At 39.7% G+C, this 23,010-nt stretch overlaps 1 protein-coding gene across 3 annotated transcripts in view; it reads left to right on the top strand.

Annotated features, from left to right (window-relative positions):
* The first annotated feature begins 398 nt into the window (after positions 1-398).
* The window catches only part of LOC113225640 (potassium channel subfamily T member 2), a 169,827-nt gene continuing 147,215 nt past the window's right edge, over positions 399-23,010 (top strand). For all 3 annotated transcript variants that reach the window (XM_026458017.1, XM_026458023.1, XM_026458011.1), the window contains exon 1: positions 399-1,007. In XM_026458017.1, coding sequence (XP_026313802.1) covers positions 802-1,007 — 206 coding nt within the window. In that variant the 5' untranslated portion in view covers positions 399-801. The remainder of the gene's footprint in view (positions 1,008-23,010) is intronic.

Raw genomic sequence — 23,010 nt, 5'->3', positions numbered from 1 at the left:
AACCAGCACTCAGCTCACTTCACGACGTTCGCTTTACGCATGGAAAGTACGTTCTATACTGCTGTATTGTTTAGCTGCCCCATTAACAAAACTTACCATTTGACTACAGAATAGTCACCAGACGGAAACAAACCGTGGCATTTAGCGACTATTTACTCGTATATTGTGATATGAAGTCTTTTATTTTTTCTCATTGAACCATTAGACACAGTGATACACATTGTCAATCATAAAATCGAGATTCCTAACAACACAGTGCAAAGCTGACCATATCATTGTGATGATTGTTGTAGTGATTTCCTATTTGTCGCGGTAAATTTAAATTCGTATTATATACATGGAACACATTTGATTGATACTTTTGACAAAATAACCTACAATAATTTTGTTGATGTGTCGAGTGGAAGTGTGACAAAGATAAATTGGTGGAAAGACAATTTTGAACTAAATAACAGTGAAAGCCGTTATTGATAGTTTACCAATTTACCTAAGTTTTAGTCCTTCCCGACAATCATAAGCGGCACCACGTTCCGCCACAGCAAACTACGTTATTCCAACCACTTCTCATCACGAAGTTCGCCGCTAAATGTGCGAGGGCAGTCGGCAAAGGCATCGTCATTGAGCCGCATCGAAGCCTCGCCAAGGCTGGCTGCAGGGTCGGAATGCGGCCGCGGCGGGGCCAACGCGGCCGTATGCGGCGGCGGCGGCGCCCGCCCAGGCTACGGATACGAGGCGCTCTCTGCAGCGAGTGACGGCAGTGAGGCCGATCACGACGAGGGACCCGAATATGCAGCTTTTGAAATGGAATTCTCCGGCGGCGGAGAATCCGCTGAGGGCCCGTCCTCTCGAGGCTCCATCAAAGTAAACTTTCCGCCCGAAGTGGAACTGGAGAGGCGGCCAACGACCACCGCTGCCCTAGCTACGGGTGCCACGTACCATCGAGGCCGTGGGCGATCTATGAGCGCCTGGAGTGACATCAGCCGCTCCAGTATACGCTTTGAAGAAAGGTATGTCTACGAATATTGACTAACTCTAATAACTCGTACCGTAAATTCGTGAAAACTTATCTTGTTATATGTTAAAGGATATTAACATGCGTCAAGGGTACATACATACACATTTTTAGTATAGTGCGTTGGAAAATGAGAAAGTGCTGATTATAGGCGCACAGTTCATGCTATAGAACAGGTCAGTCACTAAAAGAGTAGGGTTTGTTTACAAGGATGCTCTACATACGCTCACCACATTTAATTTATTGGAGGAAATAAAGCGAACGCCATCATGAAACACGCTTGACGCATTGTACCGTATCGGTTCATGCGCATTCGAAGCCGCGTCTGATTTTCTCAAAATCGTAACAGCCTTAGTGAGCCTTTTCGGGTTTCAACTCTACCTCTGATATAATAAGATGACATCGCAATTTTCACTAGCTCTTGTTTTCAATTTCTATTTTATTTATATAGGTAACTGACATTTGTCTCAAAATACATTCCTGTGCAAGAAAAAACCTGTCACCTCTGAATCATTTCAGTACCTTAAGTATTAAGTGTAACGAAATGATAAATTAATGCAACATAGTGAACAAAAAAATTTGATACGATTAAAAAACGTTTGGTATGTAAATTAGCCTTTCTTGGTTTAATTTGTATGGTACGTACTTAATAATTCCAACAAAAAAAGAAGTGACACTTAGCTGACAATTCTGCCCTAGTAACGAAAAAAGGCGCAACTATGCGTACTTTATACAGCAGTTGTGCCCGTTTTCGTTCCGAGAATTGTCCGGCAGAATTGTCCTTTATTAAACAATATTCATAAAAGACAAAAAGAAACTTAGTATCAAGTGCGGCCTACTGTTCCCGAGATGTCTTCTGCAATTCTTCGTGGCACACAATGTATAAGAGTTTTCACGATTTTCTGAGAAATACGTTCAAATTCGGCAGTAATAACAGTTTTAAGCTCTCAGATAGTATGTGGGGCCAGAAAAGAGAAAGCTAACACGTATTTTCAGAATGTCTCGTAGATGCTGAATAGGATTGAAGTCGGGATTTTGGGATCCCGACCTCAGCCAGGTATGCGTCTACTTCTCCTGCTCCGTGTGCTTGAGCATTGTGATCCATGAAGACACCATCAAACGGCTAGTGCTTGTTATATATGAAGAATTAGGAGCCTGATGTATCACACAACACATTGAGAGAGTCGTTTCTCTTGAAAACTAACTCCGTAAGATCTTTATGAAGTTATACCTGCCCAAACCACAACAGACCCGACACAGTACGGCGGGCGTAGTCGCTTCGAAACATATGAGTGCGTAACGATCTTTCAGGTCTTCTTATTACTCCGCGACGTCGGTCCTCACCGAGGCAAAGAGATTCTAGCTCCATCAAAAAATGAAACCCAACTTCAGCTCACACGAGTCCATGTTGTACAAATTTGAGCAAACCTTAATCTGGCTATACGGAGTAGGTAATTTGGACCCCTTTTTTTCACGGGGGGAAAATATTTTAGATACCCCTGAGCCCAAGGAGACTCAGGGGTTATTTGGGGACTCTCCCTCCAGACTGGAGGGCCTACCCCACTAAACAACCGGGTTTACCTCTCGCCGGTTGAGTCGGCGCCGTGGAATCGGTGAACATTCACCACGAAGGTAACTTAGACCCCTAGATGGTTTTCGACTGTGTATTTCAACTAGAAGTATTCTCCCGTCAGTTCACAGGTTATTACTTAAATCTCTCACTTCTTCGATATTGTTTGTGATGTTGTGTAAGTAGACTTCAAATTTCTTAAAACTTGGCTGACGATAATACATCGGTCGTTTGATCTGATCTCCTTTTGAATGAGCCAGTCTCGTGAAACTCAGGTCCCCTGAACGGTAGAATGACAGACACCAAACCATTTTGAAATTGAGTAACGCCTTCTTAAAAAAGGATCTCTGTAGTACAAGCGATTATTGTTTTGTGTGCCATCATAGTAAGGTATAAAATTTATCACGAAAACAAATATTAACAATTGGACAGCAAAATTAAAAAAAAAAATACATTTAATAAACAACACAACATCTAACAGCACAACGCAAATCTTTTTAGTTTTAACTGAATATTTTTTAACAAACTTTTCAAATTTAATGTTTTTAAGTATTGTTATAAAACCTCCTTTTGTATAAGATTTGAATGGTTTTATAGAACAGCTTTAGTTGCCAAAACTGGCAAAAATAAAGGTGAAAATGACGAACGAGGTGGATGAGACCCATTAATAGGATGTTATCATTTGTACAGTTAAATTGTTTGTTAAAATTTGTAATTTATTTTGTGGTACAAGAAAGTGTTTAACATATGTACGGACAACGGCACATCAGACTACACATTTTTGTTCGAAAATCGCCTCCAACGCAACGGAACAAGATACGTCAATGTGTAGCTTGATGTGCTGGCGTGTGTACATGCATAATATATTAAAATTTTACTTAAATATGCTTTGTCATATTTACATATATGTAAATCATGGACAAGGCCATTCAGTGGATTTTATTGTAACACGCATATTTTTTTATTACAGAACTAACCTAATTGCGTTACCTTATACATTTTTTTAAATTAATATCAATTTAGTAATTGGCTTTTTAGTATCGTCTTTTGAACATCATAACCAGCTTGTGACGGCACCACGGTTTTTAGGGTACCTAGTTAGGTAGTATTTGAATAAAACTAAATGGCTAAATCTACTGCTTGCCCGCAATCTGACAGGTTTGGTTTTCACCCTCGATAGAGACATATTACGAAATGGGCATTTCTCCAAAGCCGCAATTTTCTGTGTCCATGCAATAAACTCCGCTTATTTATCAAAACAAAATCCTACAAAAAAAGAGTATATAAAGTCAAAAGCTAACTGAAGAGCACAAAATATTCCCAATAAACATTTCGAACCTAATGGAAAAAATCCGAAATACCTAAAACTGGACAACACAAAAAATCCAACACAAAGTGTCATTTTTTTCAGAATTGAGACCGCATATCAATATTAAACTTTAGTTCACGTATAATAAATTAGATAACAGTACTAATGATCTGAATTTCACAATAAACTAGGTTATAGTTTTATCACAATACCAAGATTGCTGCGTGTCCAAATCTTATGGGGGAATTCGATGGCAGTTACTAATCACCCTACATATCACACGTGAAGCATTTTAGAAGCTTCAAAATTCGTTCGTATTATTCGTCCATCGCCCCCCTGAACAGGTGGATGATTTGTTGCCTTATTTTGGACTTTTTGCGTGTAAATACGTAATTCGATGGATTTGGTCCAGGTTGATATTTTAATTCAGTGTATACGATATTTCAAAACTAAATTTTATGGTTGTAAGTAATATTTTTTATAATATGAGTCGTGACAACTAAAATCTAATAACAATTTATTGGTTTTAGAGGTATTGTCGTATACTAGTAATATAAAAACATATATTTTCTGAGTCCCGTGGCCTTGGTTTCGAGGATTTTATGCCACCGAATTCAGAAAAGCTTCCACCGAAGTTGGGAAAAATTGCCACCGAAGTCATATTTTCTTTGAAAAGCAAGAATTTAATACGTTTCTTCATATAAATGTTAGTTAATATTATTGTTTTCACAATTTTCCAGTTATATCCAATTATAGCTGAAAAAGCGGAAGAAAAGAGTTTAAAATTGCATGAGTTACCGCGTCATGTCATCGTTATGTTGGGGGTTGATGTTGCTCGCTTCCGTAGGTATACCCTCGAGACCTTACAAGAGACTTGCTAAAGAGACTTACAAGAGAGTGGTGCTAAAGAGCAACAACTACTGGTGGTAGGCTTCGGCCGTGGGTAGTTAGCACCCTCCCGACGCAGTCGAGTCGCCAAATGGTTTATCCGTGTTCCGGCTCGAGTTCGGGAGTTGCCATTAGGTGGTTGGGTATGAACAGTTGCATTGCGTCTAACTACGAGTAGTAAGTAGCTTCTTGTACTGCCACACTCAACACTCGGTTCTGGAGGCTAGCGGGATCCGAAGCACGGTGCACCGCTGGCCGACGGTGGCAAGTTGGGGGCCCAATTAGCGGGTAAGCAACCCGTGAAGGGCTGCCCCGCCAACCAAGGAAAAACCCCGGAATGCCGCCTCCACCTTGCCGGTTGGCAACCGGATTGAATAATTTTTTCACAGCGGTTGCACGTCCTCCCATTAAAAGTGCACCTCACCAACATCAGAGGGCTGTATTTGAATATCGAAGGGGTCTACCTACTACCTGGAAACAGGGTCCTAGTGGTACGAGACGGCTGTGGCGATACAGGTTAGCAGATTGGGATGAAATGCGCCATTTTTTATATATATCGTCGAGCTGTGCTGATGCTGTAGTCGAGATCTTGTGTTTAGGTATGGAATATTACATACCTTACTCTGATGTACTCAATGGACCCCAAACTCGTCCTTGGTTTAGCGCTGACTGTAGTCGTGCTGAAGCACAAAAACAGTCGACATACCAAGCTTGGGCAGATGCTCGACTGCGCAAAGCTCCGAGTACTCGGAATCTGAACACAGTTTTTAATAAGGCCGCCAAGAAGTGCAGAAGAATGTTACGCAGGGCAAAGTTTGACCATGTGCGCCGCATAGGAGCCAAACTTGCCTCTTTTCCAGCAGGCAGCTAGTCTTTTTGATCCCTTGCCAAGGCGGTCGAATCAAACTTTTGCCGCCCTTCCTTACCAAGTTCCTTATCAACTGTGTTGAGGTCGGATGGCTCGCTGGCTCATACTGCGAAAGAGAAGACGAATCTGTTTGCTTCAGTCTATTGCAGAAAATTCACGTCTAGATGCCGCAGGGAACCTACCACCTTCTTTACGTCACGCTGGCAGCAGTATGGTGCCAGTTCGCATACGCCAAAAAGAGATACTCAGAACTCTGCGAAGTTTAGACGTGAATGAAGCCAGCGGGCTAGATAGGATTCCAGTAATAGTCCTGCGTAACTATGCGCCAGAGTTGTCTCCTGTTCTCACACGCTTGTATCGCGTCAGGTCGTGGAAGCTTGCAAACGTGCAACCTGTGCCTAAAAAAGGAAGCAGAGCTGACCCTATCAACTATCGACCTATCTAAGCGACCTCCATACTCTGCAAGGCTATGAAACGTGTACTTAATAACTGTCTCCTGTCGTATCTTGAATACAACGACCTCCTCAGTGATCGCCAGTAGGGAATTCTACGAGGTCGATCTACTGAGGAACTTCTTGTGTACGAATCTCATCTATGGAACGAGGCTATAGAAAGACATGGCGAAGCCCTTGCAGTGTCTTTAGATATTTGTAAAGCCTTTGACAGGGTCTGGCATGCAAACCTTTTAAGCAAGCTTCCCTCTTATGGACTTCCCTCTGACCTTTGCAATTGGGTTTCCGATTTCTTAAGTGAACGTTCGATCTCGAATCGAAACCTTCTAAGACCACTCGTGGTCTTAGAAGGCTACTCTTCGGAACATCGGGCGATAGATCCTCAGGGTTCCGTACTGTCCGCAACTCTCTTTCTGCTGCATATCAATGATACATACGCACTGGCCACCTTGGATTCAATTGACAAGCGTGCAAAGAGGATTGTAGGTGACTCGGAATTAGTGTTTATGTAGATTATTGAATATGTTTGTTGTCTTTTTCATAATCTTTTACACAAAAATTATGCCTTTTGTTATATTATCCTGATTTCGGTGAGAATATAATTCGGTGGATCAAATATGTCATTCATTAACTGTTAATAATCTAGTTCCCCAAATCAAATCTTATGTAAGTATGAGTTCCTTTTCCTTCCCGCTCAATGATTTTCCTGAAATAAAAAAAATCGACCATTGAAGTCAGAGAACTTAGCCCTTCTAAGAGAAATGCCCAAATAAAGGTTACAAAGCCTAGGACATATCCCACAATTGTGAAATAAAGATAGATAAGCGCCGTTGAATGTGGATTGGCTCCAAAGGAAAATGAACTCGAAGACCTGAATGTAAAAACAGAAAATGTATACCGACGACCTGTAGAAATTATCACAGTTGGATGTAATATTTTTGCCTTTTACGATACGTACAGACGACAATATACAGCGAAATTGATAAACTGTGCAAATTCCCTAGGATTACCTAATGAAAAAGCCTCTATCGAAGAAGTAATTATAGGTCCACGAGCAGAATATACTGTATTTGTTTGGAGATGATATAAATGAGACCCCTACGGAGACCACGTGATCAATGTAATGAAAGTAGACAATTATGATTGAATTTTACGAGTTGCGAACAGTTTTAAAAGTAACCCTTCCGCGTAATATTAAATCCGAGATATGTAACATAAGAGTGGCGATATCGGCGACAACGGATCGAATTCTCGTGGCGGAATGTTGCTATGTATAATTATGAAGAAAACATCGTGATGAAATTTGCATTTGGATGAACAGTAAAGTTACTTCTTTTTTCGTTTAAAGTTACTTAATGACAAAAATTGCACGAAATTATGGGCCAACTAACAATTTTCTTTCAATATTATTTTTGATCACATTGTCCACTAGATTGGTATTGACGTAGTGACTGCTGTCATATTTTCGGCGATTTAATTATACTTAATAGTTCCCACATATTAAACGATTAGGTTGTTGACAAACATAACTAATGCCACTGGTAATATCGAGGTTATTGATTTCTTTGGATTTGTATCACCTTGATTGCCACCAACTGTTTGATGTTATTTGTATATTGATTTTTTTATACCGAGGGTGCTTTGTTGTCGACTTACGGAGCCTCAAACAACAATATAATACCTATATTATAATAGGAAAACTGGCCCAGTCCTAGAAATGTTACATAAATAACGTTTGTCGTGCTTCGGGACAGGCTAAGGCCTCTAATTGGCCATACTGCCAGATCATAGATAGTTTAATCTAATGACTTTTTTCGCGGAAAATCGTCAAATCTGGCAAACCATGGTGGCCATTTTGAAAACCGACTTTAACAAATATTCAAATATTTCGCATAAATAATAATTTTAAGGGGCCCAAAGATTTTTTTTATTGAATGTAGGTAACGCAATGATTTCTTGTTCATCGTGTTCATTGATTCTTTACTGTTTGTTGTAAATTTTTGTTTTAATTTTGAAATACCGTAGTAATGCTAAATGGAAGACGGTTTTGTAACAAGTGACTTTTGAACTTTATTTAATGTTTATTATTTTACCATCGACATTGTACCATGATTGTACCTATTGAAAAGAAAACCATTTTTTTTCGTTTCAGGCCCTTTAGAACCTTTACACGAGGCGTATTTTTTACCGGGGGTACAAGACTCGTTTCACGAACGCGCGTTTACGGCGCCGTAGAGGCTCAATAAGAACGCATGCAAAAGTTCCCCGGCTGCGACTGAACGTCGTTCCAATCGCGTTAATGCGCGTCATACACGCGTAAAAAATACGCCGCGTGCATAGACTTAACCGTGACAATGAGACCAATAAAATACCCGAAATGTTGGTTTGTTTGAAAAAACAAATACATATCGATGGTGGAAATTTGAAATAACGTAAGGGACATTTTGTCGTAAATGAAAATGACCTTACGACAAATGTCTCTTAGGACATTTCAAATTTCCACCGTCAATATAAGGGTAATAATTTCAACGATGTATCGAATTTCGAAATGTCGTAAGCGACTTTTTGTACTAAGGAACATTTTCCATTACGACAAAGTATTCCTTACGACGTTTCAAATGTTCACTGTCGATATATAACACGCGATTTAAATGTGAAAAAAATAGTTTCATTTCCAATATGTAACAATCGTGGAAACCTGTGAACTCGATAGCGACATTGTAATTGCTTTTGGTGATATTGGCATTGCGGCTATAGTTCACAAAGAAAAATGCAATGCGAAATGATGGCGAAATTTTTCGTGGAGTGCTGAATTTTAATTATATTTATAGCAGCAACTTGTACAAAATTACTGTAACAGCTCAACAAGAAAATCCTGCGGGGATAATATAATGGGATTTGCCCAAATCAAAAGAGAGGGCAACAACCCGAGCATGATTACCGTGTTACAGTTATAATTGTTATAAAGAGGATTCATTTTAATCTTGTCAATTGCCAGTGCGCACAAAGTGCAACTTCAGCAGATAAATAATGAAAGTTGGTTCACATACATTCATATAGCCCAAAAGTTTTAAGAAGCGATGATTTATATGTTTTTTATTTATAAATTGCTGTTAATTAGGCAACTTTTTTGTAGTATTGCGTCTGCAAAAGCATTCAGAAGCGTCCTATTAAATTCATTTTACTAGAAAAAAATTACTAACACAGATGATTGGCCGTTTTGAAAAATCCCACATAATGCGATGTGCCGCTTTAAATTTAAATCTCACATAAAGGTTAATAAAGCCTTGGGTGAAAAATGAGACCACCTCCAAATGTCAAGCAGTAATTAATTGATGCCATTTTTTCTTAAATTATCCTTAATGCTAAGTATTTCGGTCTTGGTAACATCGCTGAAGAACACTTAGTTGAAGGGCAACGCTATTCAGATCAACCTCACTTCTCTCTGTAAAAAAATAATTAAGCTTGGATTAAAGTTTAGAAATAAAACTTATAATACACTCTGCCAGCGACCTTAGAGAAAGGGCTCGTCTCATAGCCACCTTTAAAGGAATCTGGGTATTGGCTACAGGCACTACTCTCGGCCAACATCGGCCCGTTATTAGATGGTGTTTCCCTCATACTAGCTGTCTGCCTCTGATCGAGGCAGCTCTCGTGTACTCGAAGCGCTGGCCTCATATCCCGACACGCAACACTCAACAGCACTGGCAGTTTTCGAGCCCACTGGCATCAGTCGTAGTAACAGTAAGAGGGCTGACGGTATGACTATCGATCCATGGAAGCTTGGGACGCAACCTGTGTGGACACTGTAGCCCCCTCCCGTGTCCTTGCAAGCGTGGGCGGCACAGGTTCTGTGGCCAGAGTGGCCGAGAACCGCAAAAAGTTTAAATACGCCAACCTTAGTCAGTGTTACAGCTTTGTGCCTTTTGAAATCCTGGGTCCCTGGAGACCACAGGTGAAACTTCTAGCTTTCGGATCGCCTCGTAGAAGCCTCCGCTGACCACAAGTCGGAAGTTATTTCCGCCAAAGAATAAGTTTAATTTCAAAGGGGAATGTTGCCAGCATTCTGGGCACGACGCCCCAAGGTAAGGCCCTCGAGGAAATTTTCTATTTATAAACTTTCTTACTTTTTTGTGGATCTATCTGCTACTATTATACAGTATAACACTGCATGAAAATTATGAATAAATGTTGATTACATGGAATGGAAGATTCTGAAATAAAATATCATTTGAATACTGTGAGGAATTGTCATTTTAGGACCAAACTGAAGGTGAAATTTTGCCAAAATTTGCAATCAATACTTATATACTTATTACAATCTCAGATCATTGGTAAAGATGATGTACTTATAATATTTTAAAGGATAGAACATTACAGACATTAGTATTTGTTACTTTTAAATCGATTCACCAATCGATTAAAATAAAAGATGCATTTGCTGTATGATATGCTCTAAATGATGGATTGCGCTGACCAAACGAATGGATATACTCTGCTTTTCACACGGCCAGCTCCACATGGACCTGTCGCGTGTTAATAACTCAAGAAATCTAATGAATCCCCGATATGATTGTACGTCCAAAATTTATACTCCTTTTTACAAAGAGGCTTGTTTTATAATACAAAAATGCAAACTGCGACAGTTAGTATGTGTAAGTGATTGACTACAAAGCCTTTTTTTTTTGGCTCATTATTAAAAATGTTACAAATAAAAAGTAACATTACAAAATAATTTTTTCCCTACATGACCAAAAACATAAAACTCAGTTTGTGTTTATGAAACACCTTTTCTTAAATTAAATAACTAAAAAATATATTTTTTCACATGCTGCAACAACCATATGGTTATCTTTACAGGTTAATAGTAATTTCCTATTGTAGAATTCTTTGAACTTAACTGATTTAGGATTAGCTAAACAAAGAATGAACGAAAACTAGACCATTTTTCATATCAATTTTTTGGTGAGATCACTATAATTATTGATATTATGATTCGTGATAGATAATTAATAGTAAACCATACAATGATTTGAAAATTAATATACCTAATATGCTAAGACATGGTGAGACTAATAACGGATAACCGCTTATAACTGACACCAGGCAGAACAAAGACGTTAGTGTATCTTATGGAGACCTTTCAGGCAAACGTCGACCTGTCACTAAACGAGTCTCTTTATAAGATACTCCGTCGTAAACATAAACTATATCTGTATAAAATTTTGCGTCTTTCCCATTGACTTACAATTATATGGACGTCGGGTCCGCGCTAAAAAGTGTCCGAACTTATAGGGCGTTAAAATCGTATACGGAGCGTCATTCACGCTTTAGTCTTCATTTGTTCGACTGACAGCGAAGCAAGCAAAATTAGACAGTACTGCGATGACATTACAATTTAAATTCTACGTTTTAGCTTTTACATATTCCTTTACATGTCACTACGTTTAAATAGGTTGACTTGGGACATTTTTTTCGTGGTTTTTGTATTAGACCCGTCGTCCATTTATTTGTAAGTCAATGGTCTTTCCATGCGAATTGTAATCGGCATTTTTTTTTTATAATATCAAGTTATGGGACGAACAAGTCTTGCGCCTGTTGGTAAACTACACACGTGTTCATAACAGTTACAGTGCCACTCAGAGCATTAAATCGCAAAGATCTGAGGGGCACTGCCACTATACCCGTCACCCTGAGACATAAGTTGACAAGTCCCATGTGCCTGTAATTTCACCAGCACCCTTACCTTACCCTGCAAAACTGGAACACAGTAACGCTGACTAACTTGGCGGAAAAAAATAACGCTTTTTGAACCGTATAATGCCATCTCTTTCTTTATTAATGTTCCAAATCGTCCTATCATAGTATAATGTTAAAGTACTTAATGTTATTTACATTCATATAATTTTAACTGCCGAAAAAAAGAAAGTTTGTAATAATGAAAAATATTATAATTACGTTGTTTTCAATTATTTTTCCGCGTTTTCATGAAGAAATATAAACAAAACCGACTAAAAATAAAAAATAAATGTCCGTCTCTGCAGCTAACCACAAACCCTAGCGAGTCCATACCCAAATCCGGGTCCGCCAGAAACGCCCGCAAAGGCGTATCACTGGCGGAGGGCTTGGCCCGGTCGCCCGCTGTACCCTGGTCTTACCGTCGAGCCCGTAGTCTCTTCGGAAAACCCTATCTCTCGGGTCGGTAGATAGGGACATCTCGGGTCGGTAGATAGGGACAGTTGCTTCATCTGTACTAAGCACAAGTCCGGACGTGCATGGAGTACTTTTGCCACCTTTAGGACGGCTCTGTTACAAACCAACTGGCCACCTTTGATTCAATTAACAACCGTGCCAAGAAGATAGGTGGCTCCGAATTAGTGGAGGCGAAGCTGCAGAGCCTTGAACACCGCCGTAAAGTTGCCAGGTTATCGGTATTTTACAGGATATATCACGGAGAATGTGCGATGGAATTACACGATTTAATTCCGCTTTCCCCTTTCCATCACCGGGGGACTAGGCGTTGACTTGGGTTCCACCTCTATGTTGTGGATATTCCAAAGATTCGCGCGAAGCGTTACGCTTCCACATTTATATGGTGATCTGTTATGGAGTGGAATTCCCTGCCAGCATACTTGTTCTCTGAACGTTTTATCTTGGGCCTTTTCATGGCAATAGTGAATAGGCATTCATCCATCGTCGACCGCAAAGTTACTTTCCATCAGGTGACATCTCACTGAGGTCAAATACGAACTTACATTTTATAAAAAAAAAAAGTTTTATGTTAGAAAAGTCATTTTCTGGCGTCGCCATTTTCGCACATACAATACGGAAGCGTGCGCGTGCGTACGATCGGAGCGCCTGATCGAACTGAAAGGCGCGGCCATTTATTGCATTTGTCAGCGGCGGCGGCGCGAGGAAAAACGCGGCGGGGCGCTCATGTCTACTTGGTAGTGCCCCGGAGTTTCGTAGCTTTGCTGGTCATGGATTTTTTTTATAAAACAGATTTAGCAGTTGGCCGCTGATTGCCATGACTGCGCCACCGGACAAAAGCTGACGGTTCTGAACCCATTTCATTATTGAAATAATATTAATAATGTTTATTGTTACAAAATTGTTACAACATAATAATGAAGTCCCTGACATCTGAGCTAGGTATAACCTGTGACAGGATCCGTGTCCTCTCTCAACATTTAACACAACTTACGTATATTATTACGTATTTGTAATAATCTTATAACGATATTATTGTGATCTATGGTGGGAACGGTATTAAATATGAAATATACATTTTAGATTTTGCTGCACGCGCGTGTATGTGTGTGTGCGTGTATGTGTGTGAGCGTGCGTGTGTGTGCGCGTGCGTGCGTGTGAATTATAATGAATTCACTTTATTGCCAATTTTTGTCGAAATCGATTCAGAAATTTACTATTTAACATTTTTAATAATTTGAATATTTTTCTAGAACATTAACTTGATATAGGTATCTCTGTTACTTTATCTGATTTTTTTCGCCATCTTCAACATTTATCGTCATATTTCAGGCAACTTACACAAAACCTAAATAAATTATACACTTAAACCTTCCTCATGAATCACTCTGTCTATTGGTGGAAACCGCAAGAAAATCCTTTCAGTACTTTTCGAGTTTATCGCAACTAGACAGACAGACAGACAGTTGCGGTATTGATAATATGTAGTAATGTAGTGATTATACTTTACATTATAGATATGTAACATCTCTATATTTTATTTTATTATAATCAGTGAATTTTTGGCACGATTAGCCGCCCCTAAAATTTGACCGCCACTGCGCGGCGTGCTGTAGGAGTGAACCTGCCCGAGTACACGCTGACCTAGGGCTCTTCGTCTCCGCCGCGCGCCGCGAGCACGGTCATTTCGTGTGGAGTGTGTGTTGCAATCTGGTTAGTCTGTAACGTGGGGAGAATGGTAGGGTTGTTGAAAACTTCCCTGGGTGGACGGAACCTATGAGCACGGTACGGGTGTTTCCTGAGAGAGACGTAGTTGGAAGCAGCCACCACGAGGGGATTAGTTGGATGCCTGTTTCATGAAACATAGTACAGGGAATTCCCTAGTTTGAGACCAGGTATCGTATTGGTGTCATTGTCTGGCACATTATTGTTAATTATAAACTGTTCCATACTAAATTTTCAACTAAATGTTCTTAAATATAAATACATCGTCGGTGTTTTGTAGAAAGGGTGAAAGAGCCATTTCGAAAAATTTTTCAGAGCATGTTTTAGGTTTTAACGCCTGTTTCAAAATACACACATCAAAAGTGTCTAGGGATCAAGTGAATATTTTTGAAATAAAAATTATTTAAGCAATATTTACCAAATCCAGTCTTCCAGGACGACTTCTTACTTTAATGCTTATGTTTTATTTAACCGCTTACCCCTATATTTAATAAAAATAAACTAAAATTGATGTTTTTGCAAATTGTGGGAAAAAACTCAAATTAACGGCGTCAATTAAATGACAAAAAAATGGCGAAAATGATGATTTTGCTCATTTTTATTGTAAAGATAAGAAAATTAATAATCTGTATTTCCACCATTAACACGAATCACACAATTACAGCGATTTGGCATGCTTAAGATGAGTTCATCAAAATCACTTTGAGGAATGGCCGCCCATGTGTTTTGTAACAAGTCAAAATATTGTTGTAGAGTATGTACGGTACGCATACTCGGCACAGCTCTTCTTTGAAGCATATCCCATGCGTGCTCAATTGGATTGAGGTCTGGCGATTGAGCAGGCCACGGCAGAACGTTGATACGAGCTTCGGCAAGAATGCGTGTTACGACTCTAGCCGTGTGCGGACGTGCGTTGTCATGCATTAGTTGAAATGAATCACCCAACTGGCCTCGCAAAGGGATGATAACATCTGAAACAATCCTCTCTGCGTAAACTTGAGCATTGAGGTTACCCCTGATCCAAATGAGATCGGTTCTTCCGCCGATCCAAATACCGGCCCATATCATTATTGTTCCCCCACCATATGGATGAACTTCCTGCCAATATCTCAAACGTTCATGACGTCCAGATGTTCTCCAAACTCGAGTACGTCTTGTATCCGGTCTCATACCGAAGCGGGATTCATCCGAAAAGCACACATAGCGCCAGTCTTCTTCCTCCCAGTTTCTGTGTTCGCGAGCCCATCGTAAACGGGTCCTGCGATTGCAGGGTGCAATAGGTGGAACTCTGAGCGGCCTTCGGGATCGCAGACCCACTTCACGTAAACGATTTCGGATTGTTTGATCGCTTATTAGCAAACCTGAGGAGCCGTGGAGCCTCGTAACCAACATCATGGCGGTCATGGTACGATTCCGTCGAGCAGTATTTTGGATATACCGGCCCTGTCTGCGAGTCGTGATGCGAGATCGTCCTCCATGTCGCTCGGCCACGCTGCCCGTCATGCGATAGCGCGTCCAGAGGCGACTTATGACGCTCTGTGTAGTGTTAAGAGTGAAAGCCACAGCACGTTGCCTGGAACCAGCTTCCAACATTCCGACGGCTCGCATCATCACTTCTCGGGTTAAATGATGTCGTCTCTCCATAATAATGTAAATTGTTTCGGTTCCGATGCAGATATTGTAATGATTTTGTCAAAACGCTATAACTCATTTTTATACAAAACCACATTGACAATCGATTTTCTTCTTATTATCGAATTTTAAACAATATTCCTTATTTAAATGTTAAAACTCACTAAAAAGTATCAATAGCGATACAAAAAAGTTAATATAATTAACCCTAATTGCAGCAATACTCTTAAACGTACTTGATCCCTAGACACTTTTGATGTGTGTATTTACGCCTTGTTTTAAAACTCAATTTTGGTTGTAGTTAGATTCAGTTTCGAACTTGAATTTAAAATAGTTCAAAATAGTAAAATATACTCCCCTGAAAAATTTTTCAAAATGGCGTTTTCGCCCTTTCTACAAAAACCGACAGTATACAGTCACTATTGTAAGGTTCTATTAAAATTTAATTTAGTATTGGGACTTCGCTTTTTCTAAAAATGACAACACCGAAATCGAACGGATGTGGGGGGAATGAAAATGGGGTAAATTGTTGGAGTTTCAGGGCATGGATGGATGTTGGTATACGAAGTCTCCAAATTCCTCGGTTCGGTACTGCGACTGCGTGGCATACGCGGGACCGTTCGCGTACCAGCCAGGCAAGTGCGCGCAGCCACCCCGCTCAGGGTGTGCAAGCACACGCAGGCGAAGTCGCGGCTGTAGCCGCAGCTATAGTCGCCACCGCAGCCGCAGCTACTGGAACTGGAACTGCAGAAGGAGCGTGACGACGATCAGCGTCGATACCGCAGCGGATGGCGCGATTTGGACGATGACAGAATCAATCACGGGAGTCGCAGTCGCAGTAAACCGGCCGACGCGAGCTGCGCACAGGAACGCAAAAAGTCACGAGCCCTATTACTTTTACTGATAAAGAAGTATTGCAAATAATTAGCTCCATTAAGGATGCCTGTTCGTCGCAGCCACAAAACCTGAGTCCACAAGTTAAGCCTTTGGATCACACAAATATCATTCCAGAATTCTTAGGTTTTCGCGATTGTTACACATAGGAAATGAAACTATTTTTCCGGATTTAAATCGCGTATATTTGTTTTTTCAAACCCAGTCAACCGTGACCATGGGACCTGTACAGGGCCCGAAACGTCGATTTATTTGAAAAAACAAATATACGCGATTTAAATCCGGAAAAATAGTTTCATTTCCTATCATTCCAGAATGTAATCCCTCTGAAAAAAACCAGAGCATGGACGTGTGGCTAAAAAAGGTTAATGAGTGTGCCAAGGTTTTTGGCTGGGACGAAAGGACCTTAGCGCATTTCACTATGCAAAAACTTACAGGGTTAGCTAAAACCTGGTATGAGAACCTCAATTCTATAATGATCAGTTGGGAAGAATGGCAGGTCAATTTAATGGATGCTTTCCCATGCGAACAAAATTATGGACAGGTTTTAGAAGATATGCTGAGGTGGAAAAGTAAACCAAACGAGTTCAATCAAAATTACTTTTACGGAAAGGCTAGGCTAGGCTTTCAGGTAGACTGCATTATTCACGGTATTAGTGATAGGACTATGCGAACGAGTGCATTGGCACTCCGCTGCGAACAACCTGAACAGCTTTTGAAATACCTTCTGAGTAGTAATAGGGAACTACCCGTAAATCTACAACAATCATTTTGAGATAGGAATAGTAATATGTTAAATGATAAGCAGGGGAGTAGGACGAACGCAAGGAGTAATAAGCCGAATCTTTATTGCTACAACTGCAAGGAGAAAGGTCACCCCTATTCGAAATGTCCCAAGCCCCTAACCAAATGCCACCATTGCAATAAAGTGGGGCATAAACCCGAAGTATATCGATCTAATCAATATAATCCAGGATCAACAAAGACTGACACGATGCCTAAGACCATGCTCATTTCAAGTTCATATCCATGTGACAAATTTGTAAAAGAGATATGTCGGTAATGTCTCTCTGGAAGCCTTCGTTGACCTTGGTAGCGAAGTTACCTTGATTAGACTGTCTGATTTAGTTAAGCTAGGATTTAATCATGACGGTATCCCAACTATGCTGAAGGGTTTCGGAAACAACTTGGTACAATGTAGGGGGTCTGTGAAGGTTGGCATATCAATTGATGGCGTTAGTGCTATTGTTTCTTGTAGAGTAGTAGACAACGAGTTCTTGGAAAAATCGATGCTTGTTGGTCAAAGCTTTTCCGAACAACAGCTGCCAATTTTACCCATCAGTGTGATGGGTAATGAATGATCAAGACGACTCATTCGAGGCCATGAAGGGCAATCTCTTGAAACAACCCGTACTTACTCTGTATGATTCCTTAGCAGAAACAGAACTTCACGCTGACGTCAGCAAACTAGGAGTCGGAGGTATTTTGCTGCAGCGACATCAAGGGAGTGAAGGTCCTATCCATCCTGTAGCCTGTTATAGTCGACAGACAACGCCCGATGAAAGGGACTTTCACTCCTACGAGCTGGAGACCTTGGCTGTGGTCTGCGCACTTAAGAAGTTACGAGTATTTCTTTTAGGGAAAACCTTTAGGGTGGTCACGGATTGCAGCGCACTCCGATCAACCTTAGACAAACGCGACCTCGTGCCGAGAATTGCTCTATGGTGGCTAGCGCTACAAGAGTTCGACTACGTTATCGAGCACAGAGTAGGTACAAAAATGGAACACGTCGATGCACTATCACGGAATCCAGTTCTGGACCCCGAGACTCAGAATCCTGAACAGTACCCCATGGTGAGGACTATAAATAACGATGATCGGTTACTCACACTCCAGCTAGGTGATTCAGAGTTAAAGCAAATTCGTGATGTTGTCAGTAGCGGACTTAATCCCAAAGGATTAGAATATATCAAGGAAAATTACGTCCTAAAGATAATAAACTTTTCTGACGTATAGGGGGTGATAAGGAATGTGTTAGGTGCGTTATCCCAAAGGGCGCAAGGTGACAGTTGTGCAAAATCAACCATGACGAGATTGGGCATGTAGGTTTTGAAAAAAGTTTAGAGCGTATAAAATTTTTTTATTGGTTTGCGAAAATGAAGAGGTTGGTAAAGAAATACGTCGAAGCTTGTATAGATTGCGCGTATGCCAAAAGGACTTCAAACGCACGCGACCGTTTATTACATCCTGCAGAGAAGGTAGGAGTACCATTCCACACCTTGCACATCAGCCACCTTAGGCCCTTTGTAAAATCAAAGCGAGGAAATACTCATAAGCTATCGGTCGTAGACTCGTTCACCAAATTTGTATTTATCAAGTCTGTCTGGAACACGAACGCACAAAATGTGATTAGGGTTTTTCAGATTTCTGATATCGTCCGAGCTCCTGATAGGTTCATAAGCGATCGCGGTTCCTGTTCCACTTCCCATGTATTTCGAAGGTTCTGACTTGACCCACGGATAAAGCACGTTTTGAATGCGGTTGCTAGTCCGAGGTCCAACGGTCAAGTTGAACGCTACAACAGAACAATCCTCAACTTTCTCGCAGCGCAGAACCTCAAGAGACGATGAGAGGAACTGGGACGAGAAAATAGGCAGGATTCAATAGGGTCTGAACAATACAATACAGACAACTATCGGCAGGGCGCAAGCAGATATTTTGTTCGGTAAGAAAATAAACAGCGAACGTAAACCGGCATTGAACTAGATTACTAAACAATCGCGAGAAGTCACATATTTATCTTCTATTCGTGACGAAGCTAAAGGCAGAATTGATAAGCCTCAGGATAAACAAAAGCAATACTATAATCAAGGAGAACGACCTACCCGTACTTACCATCATGGTGATTTAGTAAAAATGACAAAGGTCGCTTTTCAAAATAATGGTCAAAGTACGAAGCTAATGCCCTCATATGAACGTCCATTTAGGGTTGTCAAGGTCTTAGGCAATGACCGACACAGGGTTGGTCCGATCGCAGGGTTTGAAGGGATGAAAACCAAGCGATAAACAACTGTTGCCGCAGATCGAATGCAGCCCTGGCAGAGGCTATGTGGATACATAGCCTCTCTAGAAATCGATAACGATGAGGAATTTGATACTAGTAATGATGAGGGTAATGGGGACACAGACACCTCAGATTAATAAAATAATTACATAGTACTAGTAGTGTACACCGTTTATAAATATTCTAGTGATAATGCTTGATTCTTATTTGTTAGTTTATTGTAGTGATAATGTTTGATTGTTGTCTGTTAGTTAATTATGTATCAAATCTATACCAAATATAGATTGTGTTCACTCTGCCACAGACTAATCACAGGATCGTTTATTTTGTTTGACTGATTTGAGCTCGACCTGATTCAAAATATTACAGTATCTGACGAATGGGTATTTTTCTTGGATGTCTGGATGGATAACCATGGATAAAAATGGATAAATAAAAGGATGGTTAAATGGATGGTTAAATGGATAGTTAAATGTATGGTTAACTGGATTAATGTTTGGATACATTTTTTTTGTTTTTATTTAGATGGAAATATAATTAGTAGTAGTAGGAAACTTAATTGGATTATGTAATGTCATTAGCATTGATGGATAAATAATAGTTTCAAGAATTCAACAAATTACCCGATATTATAACTACAATGTTTATTAGCAACTTTAATGATAATTTTGTTTTAGTCAGGTTACTAGTTAACACCATATCAATGTGTTATCATTAAGATTAGAAATAGATTACCTAAAATTATAATTTTCCAAAGATGTTACTAATATTTACATACTTGAAACAGTTTTGTCTTAGTCTATTAATTATATTGTAACGTACTTATGTTCACCTCCGTCACGTGAATCGCATCGCCAAGTGTAAGGTTCCACCTGAAACTTGTATAACACACGACTTCAGGATGGTCAGTATAAGTTTCGATTAAAATCAAAGACATTCAATATTGGGACTTCGTTTTTTCTAAAAATGGCAACACCAATCGAACGGACGTGGGGGGAATGAAATTGGGGTAAACGAGGCTGAGCGAGGTACGTGTTGGAGGCATTGGCTTTTGGTCGTCTGAAACGTGTAGTCGCAAGGAAAATTGGGAAAAAGTGTACCTAATTGTGGCTAGCTAATAGTAAAATAAATATAATTACTGAACGAATTCATTGTGTGGATTATTTCTCAGATTCCTTAAACTATTTTCAAAGTTCAAACGCTTTATTTGCCATGTCACAAGCGCGTAACATTTAGCACGTGAAAATATAAAATATCTTATTAGGCTAAGTCATTCATTATTAACAAAATGCAAAACAACGATGATGTTACTGTTAAGAGCCCTAATTTTCCAAAAAACAAAACTCCGGATAGTGATTTGTGATGTATCTCGTGATTGATCTTCTCTGTAGCACCAGAACGCGACATCAGCTCCGTTGACCGAAACAGTCACAGCGGATTTCTGTTGCGAATTTTCAGAAATACGCCGAACCATTGTGTCTATTTAGCACCTTGTAGCAGTAAAGCTGCTTGTGAGAGATTCGTCCAGGGAAGTACTGTCACCTTGCCTATATCTACCGCCAAACAGTAATGTGAGCATTACTACATTCCGGTTTTTGAAAGATAAGGATGCTGGTGAAGTTACAGGCACATGAGACTTATCAACTTACGTCTCAGGATGACGGGAGCAGTGGAAGTGCCCCTCAGATTTTTGTGTTTTAAAGCTCTGAGTGACACTGCAACTGATATGCACAGGCGTGTCGCTTACCATCAGGCGCAACCATCTTATTCGTTCCGTCTCTAGGTATCATATAAAAAAAAAACTTTAAACATTTCCCGCTATTAACTAGGCACCCCCTTAAACCAGTAAATGTTTTAAATCAAATGGAAAGAGGATACCTCAGAAGAGGTTCCATTTAAATTTGAAGAAATTGTTCCACCTCTAAGGGTGGCAAACTAATGGATGAATCCGGTTTCGCACACTTTCCGGTAGCAGATTTCAATGGAACTTGGCCAATAGATTTAATTCCACGAACTTTTGAGGTCGGATTTTTTATTAAAAAAGATTTTTGTTCTGTATATATATTATATATATCATCTATGGATAGGTACGCATATTAGTTAAAGTTCAAAAAATAATTTTAGTTCATGGTCATTATTTGAATAATATTACAAGGAAAAAAACAGACCGCTTTAACCATTGACTTAGAAATAAATGGACGACAGGCTTAATACAAAAACCACGAAAAAAATGTCCCAAGTCAACCTATTTAAACGTAGTGACATGTAAAGGAATATGAAAAAGCTAAAACGTTGAATTTAAATTGTAATGTCATTGCAGAAGACTAAAGCGTGATTGACGCTCTGTATACGATTTTAACGCCCTGTAAGTTCGGACACTTTTTAGCGCGAACCCAACGTCTATTTATTTGTAATGGCTTTAACCATTTATATTTCATATTAAAGAGGAATTCCAGGACTTCCAGGCTATTGAAGAGTGCTATCTAGACACTAGCTGATTTGCCCTAAGGCCCAGTACGCCCGGGCACAGGGCGGCCAATAGTGAACAAATTATAACAAGAAATAAATCAAATTACCTAAATATTCTAAAGGCTCGCGAACATTATGGCTGGCCGCACTGCACCGCATCGTATAACAATACCTTCCTAAATCACTTTCGTACATTTTATGTATAAAATATAGATATGTTACATATCTATAATGTAATGTATAATCTCTACATCACAACGTCTATCTGTCTGGTCGCGATAAACTCAAACTATTGAACGGATCCTGGTACTGACCGCAAGGCCTGGAGCCTATGGCGGCCAAGACTGCGTGAGTCACAATGGCGAGTGTACCTTAACGGATCCTGACAGATTTGTCAAATAAATTATATCGTCGGTTAAAAGGTAAAAAAACTCACTAATAGCCTAATTGGCCAAAGGGAGATAATTAAGATTTTGTATTTTTTCATTATGAAAAATCACTAAAGGACTGGTATGTATTAAAACATGAAGGACACCACAGACTTACTGAATTTTTCTTGTCATAGATGTTCTTCCCAATAAAGCAAAATTGAAAAAATCTAGTTTTTGAACAAAATGTCACTTAATGAGTTTTACCTTTTAACCGACGATATAAGAATAGGCGCTTGTCACCTTTTACATCAAAACAAGGAAAAATGCTGACACATGAAGAGGCTGTAAGATGGAACGTTTGCCTACACTAATAAATGACGGAAATTCATTAAAAAAAAATTAACGAAAATATTTACAATTATGATGTCACTACAAATATTTTCGTTAATTTTTTAAAATAAATTATTATATACAGGACATTGGCAAAATCGCCATTTTATAATAGGGGTTAAAGTATGAAATTGCCGATTTGTACTGAAAATCTAA

Source organism: Hyposmocoma kahamanoa, unplaced genomic scaffold (assembly GCF_003589595.1).
Source record: "Hyposmocoma kahamanoa isolate Upper Pololo Valley unplaced genomic scaffold, ASM358959v1 100021, whole genome shotgun sequence".
Lineage (NCBI taxonomy): Eukaryota > Metazoa > Arthropoda > Insecta > Lepidoptera > Cosmopterigidae > Hyposmocoma > Hyposmocoma kahamanoa.
Note: the sequence above shows the minus strand (reverse complement) of the source record. Positions and strands in the feature narration are given on the sequence as shown.